At 34.6% G+C, this 23,412-nt stretch overlaps 2 protein-coding genes across 2 annotated transcripts; one reads left to right on the top strand and one right to left on the bottom strand.

The window, feature by feature from the left end:
• Window positions 1-259: 259 nt before the first annotated feature.
• Window positions 260-23,142, bottom strand: ccdc146 (coiled-coil domain containing 146). The gene is made up of 17 exons (XM_073838104.1): window positions 22,984-23,142; window positions 13,552-13,844; window positions 12,601-12,658; window positions 9,726-9,902; window positions 9,558-9,637; window positions 9,244-9,471; window positions 8,909-9,095; window positions 7,115-7,207; window positions 6,828-6,998; window positions 6,490-6,578; window positions 6,214-6,378; window positions 5,916-6,140; window positions 5,603-5,831; window positions 3,135-3,254; window positions 2,608-2,745; window positions 2,121-2,369; window positions 260-581 (listed from the first exon to the last, which is right to left on the bottom strand). The coding sequence occupies exons 1-17, from the start codon at window positions 23,140-23,142 to the stop codon at window positions 381-383; spliced, it is 2,862 nt and encodes a 953-aa protein (XP_073694205.1). The 3' UTR covers window positions 260-380.
• fgl2a (fibrinogen-like 2a) lies at window positions 16,434-21,232 on the top strand. Its single transcript, XM_073838106.1, has 2 exons — window positions 16,434-17,142; window positions 19,497-21,232. Exons 1-2 carry the CDS (start codon window positions 16,479-16,481, stop codon window positions 20,207-20,209), a joined length of 1,377 nt encoding a protein of 458 aa, XP_073694207.1. The 5' UTR covers window positions 16,434-16,478; the 3' UTR covers window positions 20,210-21,232.
• Window positions 23,143-23,412: the final 270 nt, after the last annotated feature.

Raw genomic sequence — 23,412 nt, 5'->3', positions numbered from 1 at the left:
AGGACTTTAGTATTTTGAAAAAGTTTGATTATGTTTATATTTTATTTTCAATTCAAATCACGTCTAGTCCACATTCCCATATATTTTCTAATTTCCCTGTATGACTCAGCTTTGCCTGGCACCAGAGGGCACAGCATCATGTCTAACTCCTCTCCCACCCCTCAGCTCTGGCAGACTTCTAAAGAATCTCTCTGAATTCCCAGCGTGCCACCAGAAGGAGCTTCACTACGCTGCTAAGCATAGAAATTAGACCCATATGACAAACAGGTTTTATGTTGGCATCACCAGTTCTGAGGAAATGGACCAGATCCTTCAGGAATGGGAGCACATCTGGACTTTTATTTTTGTATCTGTAAGCACCATGAGCTTGCAGACTCACTCTAGATCTCAATAGGTTTGTATTTTGGTTTCCGGATGTGGCGAATGTTGGCACCGGGTTCGGTGGGTTTAAAGGGGGTCAGGGCTCCGTAGTGTTTGGGTACTGGTAAAGGATCATCATTGGGGATGTAAGCATTCGGTCGCAGCTCAGCCGTGGTGTAAACACCGTTTGGAAGCTGGTTCCACTCGTCTTCCTCAGCCAGCTAACAAACATAAACACAAAAATGTATCAGTATCACACAAATATGATGTTAATAGCCCTGTGGTTTAAATATTTATGTAAATATTTGAATTAAAGTGTGATTAAAAACTGAAAGACATCTGGGCTTTAGCACAGCCCTGATCCAGCATCACTGTCCTTATAATTGCTGAATGAATTTACATACACCAATGAAGATTGAGAAGTGCATAAAATGTCTTGGTCCCTACATGTTAAAATCAAGAAACAAAATCTGAAGTTATATTTTCCTTGAGGACTTTATGATTGTTTTTCATTGTGAAATTATTGCATATTTCCTCTGCAAATTCCCATTACTGAAATGCATCTGGAAATTAATTCCCATTATTTTTAATGGTGTATTCTCAATACTGTAATGCAGTAATGACAAATTATACAATGATTTAAAGATTACTATCAATAATATATATTTTTCATAACAGGTTAAGATATTTTCATAACAGTAGAGGAAATGAGAATTGGGCGGAGGCATATTGGTAATTTTGATGAAAACACTGTCAAAGAACATTTAACTTAATTTCCTTTATGCAAAATATAATTTCTTGTTTATTTCATCTGATTCATGAAATTAGATGGACATACACTGCAGTTCAAAAGTTTAGGATGAGTAATATTTTTAATGTTTTTAAGAAATCTCTTATATTCAGTTCCATTTATTTGATTAAAAATACAGAAAAAAATTCCAATTTAAATTAACAGTTTTCTATTTTAATATACTTTAAAATATAAATTATGTCTTCAGTCTTCAGTGTCACATGATCCTTTAGAAATCATTCTAATGTGCTGATTTATTATTAATGTTGAAAACAGTTGTGCTGCTTAATATTGTTTTGGCACCTGTGATACTTTTTTTCAGCATTCTTTGATGAATAAATATTTAAAAGAACAGCATTTATTGTAAATAGAAATACTTTCTAACAATATAAGTCTTTACCATCACTTTTTATCAGTTTAACACATCCTTGGTAAATAAAAGTATTAATTTCTTTAGAAAAAAAGAAAATAATTACTGACCCCAAACTTTGAATGGCAGTGTATATTGTTACAAAAGTTTTTTATTTTAAATAAATGCTGTTTATTGTAATGTTTTATTTAAAGTATTACAGGTTCCAAAACAAATTCCAAGTTCCAACATTGATAAATCAGCATTTTAGAATGATTTCTGAAGGATCATTTGACACTGAAAACTAAGGTAATGATGCTGAAAATTCAGCTTTGCATCACAGGAATAAATTCTATTTAAAAGTATAATAAAACCGAAAACCACTATTTCAAATAGCAATAATATTTCATAATATTACAGTTTTTTCTGTATTTTTAATCAAATAAATGCAGCTTTGATTTGCAGAAAAGACTTTTTTCTAAAACAAAAACATCATACTGATCCCAAACTTTTAAACAGCAATGTACGTGACAGGTTTTGTGACCCATAATTCAATATTTAATGGCTATTTCTGTGCTGTTTACTGTAAGATTTGAGTCATTGTTGCATTTGGAAGCATACCCTGGCTTTTTTCTCTGCGTCTGCCTGGCGTCTGTGCTGATCTCGAAGGCAACGCAGCCACTCGTTCTCTATGCTCTCTGAGGGTGGCAGGCCCTGCTCTGCACGCCTCTGACACAGGTCCAGCTGCAGTTCCTTGTCTTTCATCTCCTGCTGTAGGGTCATACACTCCGCCTGTCGCATGGAAAGCTCTGCTACCACCGCCATCATTTTACGAGTGCGCTCTCTGATCTGAGCCTGCACCTCGTTCACCTAAAACACAAACACACTTGCTACAACTCTTGGTTACATAAGCTTATGTGTTTACAGTAACACAGCACATTAGTATGAGGTTTAGTCAAGCTGAAGGATTTGCTAAGAGGCAGGAGAGCTTGCTATGCTTCAGTAATGTGGAAAACTGATGTTTTTTGGAGACCATGAGGTCTGCAGGGTGTCCTAAACTAACCATGTTGCTGTGTGTGCAGTGTACAGTGTTTAAGTTTAAACTTACTTTCTTAGCCAGATTCAGCGTGTCTTCTTTGCCGTTTTCAGCCTTGATGTGGATGCGCTGGGAAAGGCGTGTAACCTGCTCATACACAAGCTCCATTTCCAAGAGCTGAGCCTCCTTATCTGTCAGATGCACCTCTAACTAAAAACACACACAAACCAGTGAGTGAAATTGACTTTTCTTTTTTGATTTTTTAATCTATACGAGTACAAATTCTTCTCTTTCTTCAGTCTTCGACACGTGTTCACAAAAGTACCATGACGCATGCTTGAAGAATTTGTTGAATAAAGTCATTATTTTTGTTTTCTTTGTGTACAAAAAGATTCTCATAGCTTCATAACATTAAAGTTGAACCACTGATGTCACGTGGACTATTTTATCGATGTCCTTACTACCTTTTTGGACCTCGAACGTGGTCAGAAAGTCTTGCGGGTTTGGAACAACATGTGGGTGACCAATTAATGACAGAATTTTCTGGTCACCAAATTTTAACCTCCAAATATTTCCCTTTATGTGAACTGCAACTTTACCTGTTCAATCTTCTTGATGAGCTCCTCAGGAGCCGGATCTTCTCCACTCAGTTTTCTTGCTATGGTTTGGTTCTCCCAAGCCTTTTCTAGCTCAGTCAGTCTGTCTTTGGTCTCAGACAGCTATGGCACAGAAAAAACAGTCACACCATGAGGACACAATTAAAACTGTGGATTCATTTAAAGCCCCTTTGCTCTTATTACACAGACTGTGTGTATCGTGTGTGTTTGTATCTCTCAGTGAGTCATTTGGTTAAACGGCGTCAGGCTGGCGGCAGATGTGTCATTGTCCTTTTTAGTCAGTAAAAAAAGACTACACTGCAGGGCTTCTAGCTATGTCACAACAGAGAAATCATCTGGTGTCAACATGAGGTGGGGTACTTGTTTTGTCATGCTCAATTGAAGACCAAGTGATTGGAAATGTCTTTACACACAGTAAACTCAACCTAACTGGATTGTTATATGAAGATTTAATTTGCTTATACTGTAAATTATAATCTAAAATTTCTCTTAGTTCCTGCCAGGTTAAAACCCAGTGTTAAGCATTTCAAGAAAGAAAGAAATCTAAAAATACAAGTTCACTTGACCTGGGAGAGACCTGCAAGATATTAGTGCTATGCAAGACTACAGCCAGGAGGAGCGACACTTGCACCATTCACACCAACATGAGCCCACAACAGAAAGGCCAAGGACTGGAAATAAAGGTCATCTTTTAGTTCTCCGCAGGCTGCTGAATAAAAGCCTTTTAAAGCAATCTAATGAATTACAGTAATGGAAGGTGGGATGGTGAAGACAGTGTCTCAGTTCTGAGTCTTAATCCTCTGTTTTCGCTTGGCGGTTGTCCTGACATTCCATGAAGAGTAGGCTTGTTCTCTTGGCTTGTTCAGGGTGTTGTGTTGGTACAGGACGCCTTGTGATACACAGTATGAACTGAGAGGTCATCACAAGTTTGTGCCTACACACAAAAATATTTCTTACCTTTTATTTCTTCTTGCAACAACTTTATTTTTGCGTAAGCTTATTATGGAAGCCGTTTCCATCACTAAATACACTTTTTATCTCACAATTCTTACTTTTTTCTCAGAATTGTATTATACAAACTTGTTATAAATTCAGAATTGTGAGATAAAAACTCACAATTCAGACTTTTTTTTAGAAATGCATTATATAAACTCAAAATTGCGAGAAATGAAGTCAGAACTGCAAAATAAAAACTCACAATTCTGACTTTTTTCTTAGAATTGCTTGATGAAAACAATTGCGAGACAAAGTCAGAACTGCGAGATGAAACACAATTCAGACTTTTTCTCACAAAAACTCAATACATTTTTTTTCTCAGAATTATGTAATATAAACTCACAATTGCAAAAAATAAAGTAAGAATTGCACAAGTCTGACTTTTTCTCACAATTCTGACTTTTTTTAAACTGCGAGTTATAAAGTCCAATTCTAAGGGAAAATGACTGATTTGCTCTCAGAACTGCGAGTTTATATCTCACAAGTCTGACTTTATAACTCGCAATTTTTTCTGAGAAAAAAGAATTGTAAACTCAAAATGTAAACTAACAATTGCGAGAAATAATGTCAGAATTGCAAGATAAAAACCCAGAATTCTAACTTTTCTCAGAATTGCAAAATATAAACTTAAACACAATTCTGACTTTTTTCTCGTAATTCTGACAAAAACTGTGAGATAAAAAATTTGCAATTGCAAATTATAAAATCCAATTTTAAGAGGAAAAGGCAGAATATATATAAATTCTGAGAACAATTGCGAGTTTATATATATTCTGACTTAATAACTTGCAATTGCGAGTTTATATCTCCCAATTCTGACTTTTCTCACAATTATGACTCTTTTCTGAGAAAAAAGTCAGAATTGCGAGATGCAAACTCGCAATTGTGAGAAAAAAGTCAGAATTGTGAAATAAAAAGTCGCATTTATGTTTTTTAACTTCAGTGGTGGAAACAGCTTCCAGATTCCAAGTGGCTGACAAGGGAACACGATTAATACCCCCACACTCCTGACATTTACTACAGACTTGAGCCCTACAGCAAGGATGAGAACTAGTAACACAATCTAATATTTGTGTTTATTTTATCTTCTCTTATGCACTAGATGTTTATATAAAGAGACTCTGTTGATTAAACACAGAGGGGTATAAAACTATCAAAGAGATTCTTGCTAAGATGGTTTATTTTAGTTTTATCTCTCAGAAGGAACTATAAATGGTAAAAAGAGCGTATCTGTGAATATGTGTGCCACCTTAGAGGACAATAAATGCCTGGAATATTATATACAATCTAACCTTTACTCACATTCCACTGCTTTATAGTGTGTTTGTTTACCCAATGGTTATATTGTTGAAACTTTTTTTGATTTATGTATCTCTGATAGATCTCTTTGGCTGCTTCACACAATCTGATGCAAAACCATCAGACACACTCTGTATGACTTTTGATGCAGGTACCTGTATCTGTAATAAGATGCTTTCTTCATCCAGTGCCTGTTTGCTGGACAACTGTTTCCTGAAAAGGTTGTTCTGTCTTTCTTGCTCTTTCTGTTTAATTTTCAGGTTGCTGATATTATCCTCCATGTTCTGTATTTTCAGGTTGCTGTCTTCAATCATTTTCACCAGCACATTTACCTTCTCGTAGAAAATACACAACTCCTGCTCTTTTTTTACAAGCTGCACAGCCCTGACAACACAAACACAGATGCAAAGTTATGGTGCAAATGCAACCCCATACTGTAAGTATCTTCTGAACTTTATAATTTCCCACCGCTGGTTGCGTTCTTGCATGGCAGCCTCGTAGCTCTTGCACATATGCAACTTTTTTTGCTCCAGCATGTTGATTGTGTCTGTAAGCTTGCCGAGGCTCAATTTCTGCTCCTCTCGTTTCTGGTGCATTTCTTGCAGAAGCTGTAACACCCTTGAAAGCTCATTCTTTATACGATCTCTGAGCTTGTAGCTGTGAGAATGTTGTAGACGGGACTTTTGCAGCAGCCTAGAATGGAACCAAACACGTTAACCAAGTGTTATCTTATGGTCGTATAGGTATAATGTGAGAGCTACAGTACTTGTCTTTGTTGATAGCGATCAGTTGCAGTGTCTTATGATTTTCTTCCAGTTTGGCCAGCTTCTCTTGCACCTCTGCCAGGTTCTGGTTTGAAATGTGGATGAGACTCAGGTATTTGTTCCGCTCGCCCTTGGTGACTTCATACAGTTTAGCAAACACACCCAGCCTGGTGAGGTTAAAACAGCATTTATAAGTGCACATTTACTAAAGCTAACATACTGGATTCATTCTATATTAGGTAAAAGTCTTCTTTTTTCAAATGATAGGGAGTACGTACCTTGACTGGGTCTCTTGAGTCAGTTTCAAGTGTTCTTGAATGACTAGTCCTTTCCCCTGCAGATCTTGCGTGGTGCGCTTATATTTTAGCTGCAACAACATTCATAAAAATCAACAAGCAGAACAGAATAGCTCACCCTCATCTTGTTCCAAACCCACATGAGAAATAAGCAATATTTCTATCATGTCATTTTTAGGCCCTTGTTATTGTATACTTTTCTCTTTTATAGAAGAAAGAAGACCATAGGTTTGAAATTATATTAAATTTTGAAGTAAACTGATTAAAACGCTCAACAGTGATTGAGTATTTTGGATTGAGTAGTAGGTCAAGGGCTTTACCTGTGCTTTGAGCAGCTCACGGCTCTTCTGCTCTCTTTCATCTGCTTTGATAAGTATGAGATGATGAAGGTGATGAAGCTCGTCTCTTCGTCGATAAGACTCTCTAATCAAAGCCTGTTCCTGCTCCACATACTCTTGAACCAGCTGGACCTTCATCCCTGCCACAGACTGCTACTCTTACACATACACAAAAATATGCAAATGGACACAAAGTCATTTTGAAACGCATCTTGCCACACCATTTAGACATTATGTCAACTGAAAGCCAATCATTATTATGTACATACCTTGCTAATGAAACTGTGATTCAGGTTTTCCACTTCCTTTTCCAGATCTCTTCTTCTCTGCAACAAGCAGTCACCAGCTGGGACTGTCTCTCTCTGCACAAAAAAAATTAAACAACATACAGTTGAAGTCAAAATATTACACACACCTTGCAGAATCTGCTAAATGTTAATTATTTTACCAAAATAAGAGAGATCATACAAAACACATGTTATTTTTTATTTAGTACTGACCTTAATAAGATATTTCACATAAAAGATGTTTACATATAGTCCACAAGAGAAATAGTTGAATTTATAAATATTACCCTGCTCAAAAGTTTACATATACTTGATTCTTAATACTGTGTTGTTACCTTTTTTTTTTTTTTGTTTAGAGATAGTTGTTCATGAGTTACATGACTGGCCGCTGTTCTTTGTAAAAATCTGTATGATTTTTAAATACATCTTTTCACACTGAGGACAACTGAGAGACTTGCAACTATTACAGAAGGTCCAAAAGCTCACTGAAGCTTCAAAAGGAAAAATTAGTCATTAAGAGCTTTTTGAATTTGAAGATCAGAGTAAACTTATTTTGCCTTTTGGGGAAAATGTATGTATCTTCTGTAGCTTCTGAAGGGCAGCACTAAATAATAAAAAGTGATATTTAGGCAAAATAAGAAAAATGTACACATCCTCATTCTGTTCAAAAGTTTACACCCCTTGCTCTTAATGCATAGTTTTTCCTTTTGAGGCATTAGTGAGCGTTTGAACCTTCTGTAATAGTTGCATATGAGTCCCTCAGTTGTCCTCAGTTTGAAAAGATGGATCTCAAAATCATACAGTCATTATTGGAAAGGGTTCAAATACACAAAAATGCTAAAAAAACAAAAACAAAGAATTTGTGGGACCTGATGGATTTTTCTGAAGAACAGCAGGCAGTTTAACTGTTCAGAACAAACAAGGGACTCATGAACAACTATCACTAAACAAAAAAACAGCTGTCGATTATTCAGGCAACCACACAGTATTGAGAATCAAGTGTATGCAAACTTTTATTTCCTCTTGTGGACTATTTGTAAACATCTTTTATGTGAAATAATTTTATCTAGGTCATTACTAAATAAAAAAAAACATTTGCATTTTGTATGATCCCTCTTATTTTGGTAAAATAATTAACATTTTGCAGATTCTGCAAGGTGTATGTAAACTTTTGACTTCAACTAAGAAACGTGTATTTTAGGTCCTGTAACTGTTGTTCTTTTTGGTGAAAAATAACACATTTATAACTATGATGTTGCCATATATTACCAAAATGCTGTTTATAATAGTTTTCAACATCAACTTCCCAACTGTACTTCTCGACAGCTTCTTTAAGAAAAGCTCATTTAATTTCAATGTCTCTTTTTGGAGGCTTTATTCTATTGTAATGAAAAGAAAACTGCAAAAAACAGCGGAACTGGATGTTTGCACATAGTGCTACCAGGCCATGTCTCTTACATAACAATCTCTAAAATCCAAAGGAACTAATAGTTCCTGTTATTATAAAATAACCATGATCAGCTTGTACATGCATAACGTGAGAAAGAAATGATTTCACAGCAATTTTGAAATTCAGGACATGACAAAATATTTGCGTCTGCAGTAATTTTCCACTAAACATTATTCTAAGTAAATGTTGCTAAATCCAGGAAAATCAGGTAAACACTCTTACAGTATGATTACTGATCTAATTTTTTATTATTAGCATTTTTCATAGGATTGTGAAAGGTGAGTGTCTAGATATAGATATAAGAAATTACATGTGTTTTGAGTCACCTGAGCCTGGGTCCTTTCATGCTGCTGTTGAGTATTAGCAAGAGAGTCTCTGGCCTGTTTCAGCTGCAGTTCATTCCTTTTCAGGGCTCGCATGAGTTTGTCTTTAAGCCGCGTATCTCGAGCCAGTTTATCACGCAGAGACTTGCACTCAGAAACAACCTGCTCCATGTTGATGTCCAGCAGACCCCTGTAGTCCAAAACAATCAATAGAGTAGATTTGCATATACTATTTTTTCAGAAATTGCTTACATATTTACATATTACAAAAGTTTTTTTTTTTGGATGCCATCACAATAGAGTTCTAATTGTTTTTGGCAAGAAACTGAAATTACAACCTTTGATCCATGAACATGGCCTCTTTTTCTTTGGTCATCTGCATTTCTTTGAGGAGTCTGTCTTGTTTGTTCTCTGCAGCCACCAGCTGAGACTTATGGCCTTCCAGTTCTCGTACCATCTCTCTTTTGGCCTCCTTTACCATGTTGCACTTTGCCTCCATCCTCTGCTGATTCTCCATGTGCTCCATACGATGTTGCTCTATTACTGCAACCTGCTTTTCCAGCTCCCTATGACATTCAAACAGATACAGCGCAGAATAGTTATTAAAATATTTCATGTGCTTCATGTAACTTTGCTGAAACAAGCAACATACGATTTCTTGCGGGCAACCCTGTCGATCTCCTTTCCCAGTTGAACAGGTACAGGTATGAGAAGCACCTGAGCCAGCTCAGCCTGGTGAAAGACATTGCTAACATGAAATTCACTTCTCAAAGTTCACAGGACATATACTTTAGCCTTGTGATTAACAGGTCTTGCTTACCTCATTGCTTTCAATGAGATCTTTTAAGTTCTCCAGCTCTTGTTGTTCTTTCTTTATATGTTTCTCTTGAGTCTCCATGCTCTCAGTTAAAGTTTTCACTTCCTGTTGAAGCTGAACCACCTCTTTCCTCACCTCCTCACAACTGTTCTTCAGGGACATGTACCTATTTTCTAGCTCCTGAAGACATACAAGATAACTTAAAAATTATACAGTGTTTGTGACTATATTGAAAACCTAGGTTTTTTTTTTTTTTTTTCATTTAAACATGGAAACAAACAGGATTTTAAAACAAACTAAAGGAGCTGATACAATTTCTGCATATTTTTTTTTACAATATACAGCTTTGATAAAGGTGACCAGTAAGATTTTTAATATTTTTAAAAAAGTATTTTCTGTTAATCAAGGCTGTGTCTATTTGATTAAAAATACAGAAAAATAGTAATACTGTGAAATATTATTGTAATTTAAAATAGTGGTTTTCTCTTTTAATATACTTTAAAATATAATGAATTCCTGTGGATTACTCCAGTCTTCAGTGTCAAATGATCCTTCAGAAATCATTCTAATATGTTGATTTATTATTAAACAGTTGTGCTGTTTTTGGAACCTGTGATATTGTTTAAAAGAACAGCATTTATTTAAAATAGAAATCTTTTGTAACAATATACATTACTGTTCAAAGTCTGAGGTCTGTAATTTTTTTCTTTCTTTGTTTGAAAGATAATAATACTTTTATTTAGCAAGGATGTGTTAAATTGATAAAAAGTGACCTTGTGCGTAAAAACCCTTGTGCGTAAAAAAAGCTACACATTGGTGCAAAATGGACAAAAATGTCCATGTCCAAAAACTGTCATAAAAATATGATTTATCAATATTTTTTTCCACTTTCACTGATGTCGATTTTTTTAACCAGCATTTGTTCCATCCATAGATACAAAACATTAATTCATTTTCAGAATTGTAACCCTTTAAATGCTGGTTTGTTTACATAATGCCACAGGTGTTTTTTTATGAAAAAATGAAAAGTAGTAGTTAATTTCCATAAACAAAATGCTAAGCAAATTTTTTTTTCTCTGCTTATTAGCTTCTTGGGTGTATCAGTGAAGAACAACAACATTAATTTTGAGGCATTTATATTTTTATGTAGTGTCGGATTTAAAAAAAAAACAACTAACACTTAGGTCCATAATGGACAAAAATGTCCATGTCAAAAAACTGTCAGAAATGTTATATATTAATCTTTTTTCCACTTTTACTGACTGATGTTTTTTATCAGCATCTCTTCTATTCAAAATGACCAAACATGCTTTAAAAGCGGGTTTCTTTACATAATGCTCACTGTCAGTGGGCAACACGAGCTCCAGAGCTTCCCCTGCTAAGTAACGTCTCTTTATCTTGCAAGCAATGAAATGACCAAGCCCTCAAGCACCAAATATGTATAGGTTTGGCTGTGCGAACACCTGTTTGGCTGTGCGAACACTCAAACTTTGTATAAAATCTACCAGACTAAACAATTAGCATTTTCTTGTGGTGAAAACAAAAACAATGTGTTTAGGGGCTTCTGAACTTCTACATCAAATTCACATCAAAATTCATACATCAAAAACTCACCTTTTATCTCTGTATAATAACAATAACAAATGAAAAAGTGCAATCAATGATTAAAATGGGTGTTTGGGTGAAAAAGAAAAATCCTCAAAGCTCATTAACCTTCCTTGACCTTATTCATAGTTTTCACATGGCCCTATGACCCTGCCAAGGGTGTGACTCATATACATGGAGTGGGATTTTTTTTGAATGCCAGTACAATATAATTTCTTTTTTAAACTAATTACACACAGTAAACACATGCAAACCACACTCTGACATCCTTACCAACATATACACACAATTATAGCTGCATTATTTTTCCAATTGACTCTATGATAGACTATAATACGCATAAGCAGAAAACACGAATAAAGGGAGTATTTCTTTTATATGCCAAATTTGAAAAAATGGCACAATCTAGTAAAAAAATGTAAAATTTGAAGCCTTGCCGATAGAATGCATGCCTATTAGCAAATATTGCATCATTTTATAGTCAAATGGCCCTGGGTTAAAAAATTGCCGTTTTAATGGGTTTCAATGTGGACATTTTTGTCCTTAAGGTCCTGAGTGTGAGTATTTTTTGTACAGAGGGTAAAATTGATTTTTTGAAGAAAATGAGGGTGAAATATTAAAATTTCAATAAAAATAAACACCTGAGCAAAAACGTATGCAGTTGGCATTAACACAGGCACACTTATAACAAAAACAAAATTGAAATGGACAAAAAAAGTCCATTAAGGGTTAAGACTTATATTGTTAGAAAAGCTTTCTATTTTAATAAAATGTTGTTCTTTTTAACTCTTTATTCATCAAAGAATCCTGAAAAAAGTATTACAGATTCCAAAAAAATATTACTGTTTCCAAAATTGATAATAAATCAACTTATTATACTGATTTCTGAAGGTCTGTTACACCAAAGACTGGAGTAATGGCTGATGAATATTCAGCTTGCATCACAGAAATATATTATATTTTCAAGTACATTAAAATAGAAAACAGTTATTTTAAATTGCTGAATTAAAAAACATTAAAAACCATGGCAAACTTATTTGACCTAACTTATTTACAGATATTGAAACATAAATGTAAAAAAAAATTGTGTGTCACTTTGTTGAGTTTTAGATGACGTAGAAGCTTAGATGTTTTATTATTACAGCATGTCACTCTTTTTTGAGTGTGTTTTGAAACACAATTGACGTTTTAGTTAATCTCTAGAGACTATGAATTGTCTGGAAAACCCAGTGATGAATCTATCCTAAATCATCACGGCCCCAGCAATACTTACAGACGGTTTAGCTTGTTCCTGATATTCTTTCTCAAGACAGAGCTTCTCCTCTTTTAGACTAAAAAGGAGAAATAAAATTCTGTGAAACAAATTTAATGCACTTTACAGAAATCAGGACGTGAACAGAATCAAGTTATGAAGCAATTCATACAAAAAGGAACTTAAATGTGCTTGATATAAACTAAAAAAAAAGCTAAATAATCACGTTTAACCACACAGGATATTTTACAATTATAAATGTTGTGGCAAACATTATAAATTTAAACTTAAGGCCATGTGTACAAATATATATCAGCATGAACTGAACTGCCCCAACAAAGAAGCAGATTACAGTGAGCACAAAGCATGCTGTGCAAAGTGAATCCATGTCAGTTTGGCTAAGGATGAAGGATCCACTCTGGACATGCTGTAATAGCCACATGTGTAGAAACTACATCTGGCTATAATATGCCTGCAGTACGAATGCCCATCTAACCAACTGATATACATTAAACACATAGTACAGTGGTTCTCAGACATTTACAAAATTTAGACATAGAAGTTAGAAGTTACACAATCAGTAAATTTACTTGTCAATTAGAAATGTTTTAATGCTTGACTGATTGACTGTGGCACCTCTAACATATAAAGTCATGTAAGCAGTGAGGTTTTAATCAATCCAAATTTACCAGACCAAAATTTTGCAGGCCTAATTTAAAATTAGTAGCTTTCGCCCTTTTTTATAATCAATCACATATGTTTGTTGTACAAGTCACTCTGAAAAAGGTCAACAAACACTGGGAGCAGCGTGAGCCATGACTCAGCATGTTCTTTTCCATGCTGCATTTTGGAGGTGTGATTTTGTTTTCGGACACTAAAACATTTAAACACCTCTACTTTCTGCACATTTTAAATGGTGTCTAAGCTCCATCTTGTTGACACATCTTGTTGTGGTCCTGCAGAGCATCTTACCACTCAAACTGGAACTGCATCTGGTATTCTCTTTCTTCATCCTCCTTCAGCTGGTTGTAGTACTGCAGAAGTGTCTGTTTCAGTCTGCTGACCCTTGTGTCCGGTCCCTCAGGAAACAGCTCGGCCTTCTCTAGCTCCTGCTTCTGCTGCTCCAGAGTGGTACGCAATGCCTTTGCCTCCTGCAGCAGATGCATTTCTGACTCCTGAGAACTTCTCAGAGTTTCATGTAAGAGGTTGAAACTGGCCCTAAGACGAGCCACTTTCTCTCCGGTGATCTTTCCCATGGAGAACAGCTGAGGGCAAAGATGAAAAAGAACTATCAACGATTTAACATTACAATTTCAAAGCTAAACAGACTCATTTCAGGTGCATCTTAATAAAGCAAATCCACATGTGGCCATGCATTTGAACTCCAACATGGAAAGGATGGATCTAAGCTTTGAGTGTCGTTTATCTGAGCACTGAGATTGACGTTTTCTGATTATCAACAGAAAGTCTGAACATGTGTGTTTTTCTCCTTTATAGTGGAGACAAACAAACACAAGGTTTGAAAGCTCGTACTCAAGATATGCTGTAAATCTCTTCCAGATTTGAAGATTTTATGCTTGCTGTTCAGGGCTGGGATCCATCTAATGTTGAAGATCTTTCGCATTAATATTAACTGCTTTCATGTAAGCTTAATATAACTTATAGACAATACGCAAATGAAAACCAGGCTCTGTGAGATAGAGGCTCTTACTGTTAAATTTGTTTGTACTGTCTTGAAGTGCAGTCACAAAAAGTTGCCAAAAAGATCTGTTTTCTATTTTTAATAGTGTAGCGATGTGTTACTTGTAAACTAGCAGCTTTCAACTTTGGACAGTGATTTGTGTGACCATCCTGAAACGATGCAAAATGTATGTCTTTTGCTTTCGTATTAAACTGACTGGATTTTAACTCACAAATTTGTATGCCACAGCAATTGCATTTACTAGAAGTTATATTTTTCTTGAGAAGCAGTTTGAGTGTTATCACTTATCACCTATTTCAAAGAACTTTTATTTTGAGACTTCCTGCAACGAGCCAAGGCAGGAGACTAGCTAGTTACTGTCAATATGGGAAATTATAAGGCACACATGTGGAGGACCAGCTTTGAAGTAAAACACTGGAGCACATATTACAAAAGGCTGTTTGGATAACATTTCTCTGTGCTGATCTATTAAAAAGAAAAATAGGGTACACGATCAGTCAAAAGTTTTTGATTTGTAATGTTTAAAGAATTCTCTTCTGTTCACCAAAATCCAAATACAGTAAAAGTAGTAATATGGTGAAATATTTTTACTATTTAAATAACTGCTTTTTATTTGAATGTTTTAAAATGTAATGTATTCCTGTGATCAAAGCTACATTTTCAGCATCATTACTCCAATCTTCAATGTCACATGACCCTTCAGAAATCATTCTAATATCTTAATTTGCTGTTTAAGAAATTATTATTATTGTTATAATCATCATATCATATTTAAAACAGTTGAGTACATTTTTTTAGGATTCTTTGATAAATAAAAGATTCAAAGATCAGCATTTATCTGATATTTTAAAAATTAATACTTTTATTTAGCAAGGATGCTTTCAATTGATCAAAAAGGATGATAAAGACATTTATAATGTTACAAAAGATTTCTATTTTCTATCTTCTGATCATTCTATTCATCAAGGAAACCTGAAAAAAATTCTACTCAGCTGTTTTCAACACAATAACAATAAATGTTTTTTGAGCAGCAAATCAGAATATTAGAATGATTTCTGAAGCATCATGTGACTGGAGTAATGATGCTAAAAATTCAGCTTTGAAATTACAGGAATAAATTACATTTTAAAATATATTTCAAATAGAAAACAGTTATAATAAATAGTCAAAATATTTCAAAACTCTAATGTTTTGCTGTACTTCAGATCAAATAAATGCAGGCTTTTTGAGCAGAAAAGACTTCTCTTAAAAAAAAAAAAAACATAAATTCAATAACTTTTGACTTGGTAGTGGATGTAAATAATAGCAGACTTTAACTTCTGCAGAAAATTGCAGCACCAGTTCAATGCAACAAAAAGCTCTCGAAAACAAATCTGTGAAGCTATTTCTGGCAGACGTCTCAACACATCTGCTAAAGATTAAGTAAATACTACAGTTTCTTTATTACAACAAGTCCCAAACAAAGCTTGTTCGTATTACAGCCAATACTAAGTAAAATATTACTTTGTGACAACTAATGATCGTATGCCAATACAAACACATTAGCAATACGTAATGCAAACACACAACAGTATGGATAAATGAAAGATGACAATGTTTTGCAAGAAAACCACAGCATTTACAGGAATACATGGAAAGACATATGACTGTTAAATCATGAAGTTCACCCAGAAGTTAATATTCAGTCATTATGCACTTACTCTTGTGTTGTTTCAAACCTCTATGACTTGCTTTCTTTCAGATATATAACAATCTTCCAATTTTTGATTGAGGAAAATTAAACAGTAGAAACTTCTTACAGAAGAAAGCAAAGTCATACAGTTTTGAAACAACATGAGGATGAGTAAATAATGAAAGAATAAATACTGTAGATTAAATAAATAAAAATGTAATTAATAAATACTTCAAATACTGTAGATTAAACTCAACGTAAAAAATTAAGACAAACATCATTCCTAAATACTGAGTCATAGTGCTGTTTCAAGAGAAAGGGTGAGTGGTCCTCTTGGACCAAATTCTTCCTGTGTTGATGTCGACTGTGCAATTATGCAATGCACAGCTGCCCCACCCACACTTTCGTTCTCTCTCTCTCTCTCTCTCTCTCTCTCTCTCTCCTCTGATATTAATGGCAAAGCTGTTGCACTCTGAGGCACTTCTCTTCAGTTCTCTCTCAGTTTGGATCACCATATCTGAGACCATGAAATTGGTGTACGTGTGCTGTTGTCTGCTGATAGGCATCTGGCAGGAGCTAGAGGCTTCTGGTAGTGGCCCCTCTGGGGTTCTAGACAGGGTATCAGGAGGTTCCAGCTGCTCCCAGGTGAGACTAAAACCATCTGGGCAGTGTGAAGATGAGGAAGAGTGCCCGTACCAGATCACAATGCCACCGCTGACCATCCAGCTTCCCAAACAATTCCGACTACTGGAGAAGACCATGAAGGAGCTGCAAAGCTTGAAGGAGACAGTAAACAGGTTGAAGAGTTCCTGTCTGGAGTGCAGTATGCAGCAAGTGGACCTCAACTTGCAGAAGGACAGCGGAGACCCTCCGACAAACAGCGCAGAGCAGAGTCGAGGGGATAGCAGCACTAGAGTCTATCAGAATGGGAACAGCAGTGATAATGAGATTGTACAAAACATGCAGGTGAAGATGAACCGCATGTCTATCAGTCTGAAGAACGCACGAGCACAGATTAACACTCTTCAGGGACGCCTGGAGGAACTTAACCTCCTCAATCTGCAAAATGTTGAGGATATAGTGGACAGAAAAGTTGAGAACATTACCGGGATTGTCAACAAAATCAGCAGCACCTGCACACATTGTCCGGGTCAACAACAACAGCAACAACAACAACCACCACTTCAACGTAAGTTAAATAATTCTAATTCTTATTCAGGACACATACAATCATTTCGATCATTTACAAACGAGAACGTTGTAGTTTCTTTGGTTTATTATCAAGCAAGTTAACTGCCAGGATAGAAGCTTCTGGAATAGATTTGCATATCCTGAAATCTTCTGACTTGCATTTACAAAATCAGATGTGGAATGAAAACAAATTACCAGTGCTTGCATTTCAAAAATTAAAAACTTGCTGCAGGGATGAACCCTGGTCACAAAATCACAAGGTGATGAAGTAATTGTAATAAGCACCACTGAACCAAATTGTATCTTTTTAGGTCATCTACACAATTTTATCAAGAACCACAGAACAAACATATTAAAACATGCACATGTTTTTACAATCTGTATGACTTTAAAGGGACAGTTCACCCAAAAATTACAATTCTGTTAAAATTACCCTCATGTTGTTCCCAACCTGTATGAGTTTCTTTCTTCTGCTGAGCAAAAAAGAAGATATTTTGAAGAATGTTGGTAACCAGACAGTTGCTGGTAGCCATTGACAGTCAGAAACTGTTTGGTTACCTATCCTATATAGAAACTACAGCAGCATTATAGTGCCACGTTCAAAAAAATAATTAATCTAAAATGACTAAAATAAAGTCAAAATGTTTCGAGAATAGAGTCGAAATGTTTCAAGAATAAAGTCGAAATGTTTCAAGAACAAAGTCGAAATGTTTCAAGATTAAAGTCAAAATGTTTCAAGAATAAAGTACAAAATGTTTCGAGAATAAAGTCGAAATGTTTCAAGAATAAACTCGAAATGTTTCAAGAATAAAATCGAACTGTTTCAAGATTAAAGTCAAAATGTTTCAAGAATAAAGTACAAAATGTTTCGAGAATAAAGTACGAAATGTTTCAAGAATAAACTTGAAATGTTTAGAGAATAAAGTCGAAATGTTTAGAGAATAAAGTCGAAATGTTTAGAGAATAAAGTTGAAATGTTTAGAGAATAAAGTCAAAATTATGAGAATAAAGTCCAAATGTTTTGAGAATAAAGTCAAAATGTTCAGAGAATGAAGTAAATTTTTTTTGAGAATGAAGTAAATTTTTTTTGAGAATGAAGTACAAATGTTTTGATAATAAAGTCAAACTTTCGAGAATAAAGTCTAAATGTTTAGAGAATAAAGTCTAAATGTTTAGAGAATAAAGTCGAAATGTTTAGAGAATAAAGTTGAAATGTTTAGAGAATAAAGTCAAAATTATGAGAATAAAGTCAAAATGTTTTGAGAATAAAGTCAAAATGTTCAGAGAATGAAGTAAATTTTTTTGAGAATGAAGTACAAATGTTTTGATAATAAAGTCAAACTTTCGAGAATAAAATCTAAATGTTTCAAGAATAAAGTCAAAATGTTTTGAGATTAAGTTGAAATTACGAGAATAAAGTGGTAATGTTTAGAGAATAAAGTGGAAATGTTGAGAATAAAGTCAAAATGTTTCAAAAATAAAGTCAAAATGTTTAGAGAATAAAGTCGAAATGTTTTGAGATTAAGTTGAAATTACGAGAATAAAGTGGTAATGTTTAGAGAATAAAGTGGAAATGTTTCGAGAATAAAGTCGAAATGTTTCAAAAATAAAGTCAAAATGTTTAGAGAATAAAGTCAAAATGTATCAAGAATAAAATCTAAATGTTTAGAGAATGAAGTCGAAATATTTTGAGAATAAAGTCAAAATTAAGATAATAAAGTTGAAATATTTAGATAATGAAGTCAAAATTAAAAGAATACATTTTGAAATGTTCAGAGAATAAAGTCAAAATTACAAGAATAAATTCGAAATGTTTTGAGAATAAAGTCGAAATTCAAGAAAAAGTCTAAATGTTTAGAGAATAAAGTTGAAATGTTTCAAAAATAAAGTAAAACTTTTGAGGATAAAGTAAAACTTTCTAAAATAAAGTCGAAACTACAAGAATAAAGTCTAAATGTTTAGAGAATAAAGTCAAAATTACGAGAATAAAGTCAAAATTTCAAGAATAAAGTCGAAATGTTTCGAGAATAAAGTTGAAATGTTTTAAGACTAAAATCAAAATGTTTCAAGATGTTTTTTGACTTTATTCTCGAAATATTTTGAATTTATTCTCATAATTTTACTTTATTCTCATAATATTTCAATTTTATTCTTGTAAATTCAACTTTATTCTCAAAATATTATGACTTTAATCTAGTTTTTTTTGACGTGGCACTAAAAAGCCTCACATAGGTTTTAATTAACATGAGGTTGAGTAAAAGTGATAAAAGATTTTTTTTTAGGGTGAAACATTCCTTTCAGTTCCTGATGTGTAGAATTATATAGCATGCCTAAAAGTCTCTCTCTCCACAGACCTCACAAACATAATTTCCAGAGACTGTTCTGAAATCAGCATGCTGGGCCATAGAAACAGCGGGGTTTATCGGGTGACCCCTGACCCTAGAAATGCCAGCTTTGCGGTGTTCTGTGACATGGAGGAATTTGGAGGCGGGTGGACTGTCTTGCAGCGTCGCATCAATGGCAGCGTGAACTTCAACCGCACCTGGGCTGAGTACAAGAAGGGCTTTGGTGACCCTAAAGGCGAGTTCTGGCTTGGCAATGATAACATCCACCTGCTCACCAAAGCCAAGGACATGATCATGCGCATTGAGCTCGAAGACTTTGAGGGCACACGTGGATATGCCAAGTATGAGCAGTTCTACGTATCCAATGAGTACCTCAATTATCGGCTGTCTTTAAGCGGATACTCAGGAACTGCTGGAAATGCTCTGCAGTTCAGCAAACACTTCAACCATGATCAGAAGTTCTTCACTACACCGGACAGAGACAACGATAGGTACCCCTCAGGGAACTGTGGGGCGTACTACGGATCGGGCTGGTGGTTTGATGCCTGCATGTCAGCAAACCTCAATGGCAAATACTACAAAACAAAGTACAAAGGGAAGAGAGATGGGATCTTCTGGGGCACGTGGCACAACCTGACTTCTGAGTACTACCCGACAAACTACAGACAAACATTTAAAAATGTTAAAATGATGATAAGGCCAAAGAATTATGCACCCTAAGCTAACTGATGTATAAATGAACAATTATTTTTGGGGCAGTTATGCACTTTTCCTCAAGAAAAACTTATATAGCTTGTGATTCATTACAAATGCTCAAACGGCAACAGAACTGCCTTTAAAATGAATGAATTTGTTTTTGCAAGGCATATAAAAATGCTATCCATCATCTAGTCTAAATATACCAGGTTTCGAGTTATGGTTTCATGTTTTTGTGTATGTGCTACTGCCATCTAGTGTTTAACTGGTTTACTACACCATCCTCTTTTTACACTCCTGATGAGTGCTTTTTTTAAAAATAGCTAATTTGATTTATACTATCTATTGATTTGCTGTTGGACTTTTTTCAATTTTGAATGGATATATTTACTGAAAGTTACTTTTTTAGGTTAGATGTTTTGTACAGGTTTAAAGCTAACAGGCATGGACTGAAGGCCCATGAGGTTGATAAAAATGAAATATACACTACCAGGCAATTTTTATGTTTTTTAAAGAAGTCGCTTCTGCTCACCAAGCCTGCATTTGTTTGATCCAAAACACAGCAAAAACAGTACTATTGCGAAATATTTTTACTATTCAAAATAACTGTTTTCTATTTGAATATATTTTAAAATGTAATTTATTCCTGTGATCAAAGCTAAATTTTCAGCATCATTGTCACATGATCCTTCAGAAATTATTCTAATATGCTGATTTGCTCTTCAAGAAACATATCAATATTTAAAACAGTTGAGTACATTTTTTAGAATTCTTGGATGAGTAGAAAGATCCAAAGATCAGCATTTATCTAAAATAAAAAGCTTTTATAACATTATACACTATACCATTCAAAAGCTTGGAGTCTATAATTTTTTAGTTTTTTATATTTTGAGGAGAAAAATGAATACTTTTTTTTTTTTTAATTGAACAAAAATGATGATAAAGACATTTATAATGTTGCAAAAGACTTCTATTTCAGAAAAACGCTGTTTTTCTGAACATTCTATTCATCAAAGAAACCTGAAAAAATTATACTCCGCTATAATAATCCGCTACTAATAATAATAATAATATTGGGGGGGGGGGGGGGGGGGGGCAGCAAATCTAAATATTAGAATGATTTCTGAAAGATCATGAGACTGGAGTAATAATGCAAACAATTCAGCTTTGAAATCACAGGAATGCATTTTACATATAAAATATATTCAAATAGAAAACAGTTATTCTAAATAGTAAACATAATTCACAATAATACTGATTTTGCTGTATTTTGGATCAAATAAATGCAGGCTTGATGAGGTAAAGAGACTTCTTTAAAAAAATATTACAAATCGTACTCTTCAGAAACGTTTGACTGTTAGTGTGTATCTGACATTTAAGGAGGAAATGTACAGTATTTATTTCGAAAGCATGGGATTTTAAAAGATTTTAAAGTATTGCTGTGTGACTAGACCTTGATGAACAGTGTTTTTTACTTACCAGTCAGAAGTTAATAAGTTTAGTTTTTCTAATCATTATTAGCCTACTTTTTCAGAAACTGTTTGTATATTGGAGAATTTTTATCAATCACCTCAATTTGTGCTTTTAAAGGTACATTCATATTTTTTACAAAACAAATAAAACTGTATCTAAACGTTAAGAGTTGGTTTTGGTCTTTCTCGCACACAGTCATTCAGTCATTACATTTTTGTACTCAACTCAATTTTGATACTGTATGTTGAACAGACTGTTTCCAAGACACGTCATCAGTCTGTCATATTGGCAGCACTGAAAGAAAACAATTCCACTATGCAACAAAACTTGCATATTTTGCTATTTACTGCTGCTGAAAATAGTCAATTATTGTCATGTTTTGGGCTGTACTAATCAGTCAGGAAAAACATTTGGAGTACTATAGCCTGCCAAAATATTGCACCCTTTCCTGCTTACTAAGTCCTTCTCTATATGATTTAGCAGCTTCCACGCGATTGTTCCATGGTTTAGGCAGCATAAATTAGCAGAAAAACATATACACTAGTACATTAACCGTGCAGTCAATGCTGTTGTTTACATCCGAGTATCGCCAATATGGCCGCATATCTGGGTAACGTAAGTGCAAACCCTTTATATACAAAAACTGTATTTTGTATAAGACAAATTTGGACTTCTTCATCCAGTTCAAAAGTTTACACCCCCCGCTCTTAATGCATTGTGTTTCCTTCTGGAGCATCAGTGAATGTTTTAACCTTTTTAATAGTTGTGTTCGAGTCCCTCAATTGTCCTCAGTGTGAAAAGATGGATCTTAAAATCATAGTCACTGCTGGAAAGGGTTAAAATATACAAAAGATGCTGGAAAACTGAAGAATCTGCAGGACCTGGAATTTTTTTTCTGAAGAACAGTGCTCAGTTTAACTAGATCATACAGGTAACCACAGTATTAAGAACCAAGGTTTCCCAAACTTTTGAAGGGGGTTATTTTAATAATTTCAGCTATTTTTGTGTCTTGTAGACTGTATGTAAACATCTTTTATGTAAAATATCTTACTCAGAACAGTACTAAATAAAAAATAACATACATTTTGTATGATCTCTTTTATTTTGTTAAAATTATCCACATTTTCACAGATTCTGTAAGGGGTTCCCAAAATTTCGCATTCCACTGAATACTGAAAGAGTTTTCTGTACAGATCAACTACCAATATATATAACAGTTGTACTCAGAGTAATAATCACATTAGTTTCATGGTACTTCACCAGTTTCAAAGGAAGGGAAAACACAGATGAACTAGATGAATTATTATCATTTTCAGAGCTTCTACCTGTTCCAGGCACTGCAGGGCCGGATTTGATGATATGACAGCAGGTTGTTCATGATGTGGATCAGCTTCTGGAGCTATTGCCGAAATGGGCGTGGCCCTCTGACTAGAGCCTTCCTCCTCCTCCTCCTCCTCAGAGCTCCGCCCCTCTGATTGGCTCATGAGCTACAAATAATACATGTTACTTTTAATGACAATTATATGAAAATTATATTTTAATAAGCTAAATCAACGCATTAATTCTTTCCCACTGCTTTACATAATCTTGACCCTGAAATCAAACGACACCTCTGCATGATTTAGCACTTCACTGCAGCTGTAGACAATTAACCTCAATAAATGGACCCACGGAAAGTTATATAATGGAGGAATCGTTTAGATGAAAACGGTGTTCAATCTTTCGATCACAGTAACAGACGGTAACGTTAGATA

The sequence above is a fragment of the Garra rufa genome, chromosome 4, assembly GCF_049309525.1.
Source record: "Garra rufa chromosome 4, GarRuf1.0, whole genome shotgun sequence".
Lineage (NCBI taxonomy): Eukaryota > Metazoa > Chordata > Actinopteri > Cypriniformes > Cyprinidae > Garra > Garra rufa.
The sequence above is the reverse complement of the archived record's forward strand: the minus strand, read 5'-3'. Positions and strand labels throughout refer to the sequence as shown.

Excerpts from the sequence above, each read along its gene's own strand:
- fgl2a (XM_073838106.1), top strand. The coding sequence starts at position 16,479 with ATGAAATTGGTGTACGTGTGCTGTTGTCTGCTGATAGGCATCTGGCAG. Across the intron at positions 17,143-19,496 it reads ACAACAACCACCACTTCAAC|ACCTCACAAACATAATTTCC; the intron begins GTAAGTTAAATA and ends CTCTCTCCACAG.
- ccdc146 (XM_073838104.1), bottom strand. The coding sequence starts at position 23,142 with ATGAGCCAATCAGAGGGGCGGAGCTCTGAGGAGGAGGAGGAGGAGGAA. Across the intron at positions 7,208-8,908 it reads ATGAAAGGACCCAGGCTCAG|AGAGAGACAGTCCCAGCTGG; the intron begins GTGACTCAAAAC and ends TTTTTTGTGCAG. Across the intron at positions 6,579-6,827 it reads GTGAGCTGCTCAAAGCACAG|CTAAAATATAAGCGCACCAC; the intron begins GTAAAGCCCTTG and ends ATGTTGTTGCAG.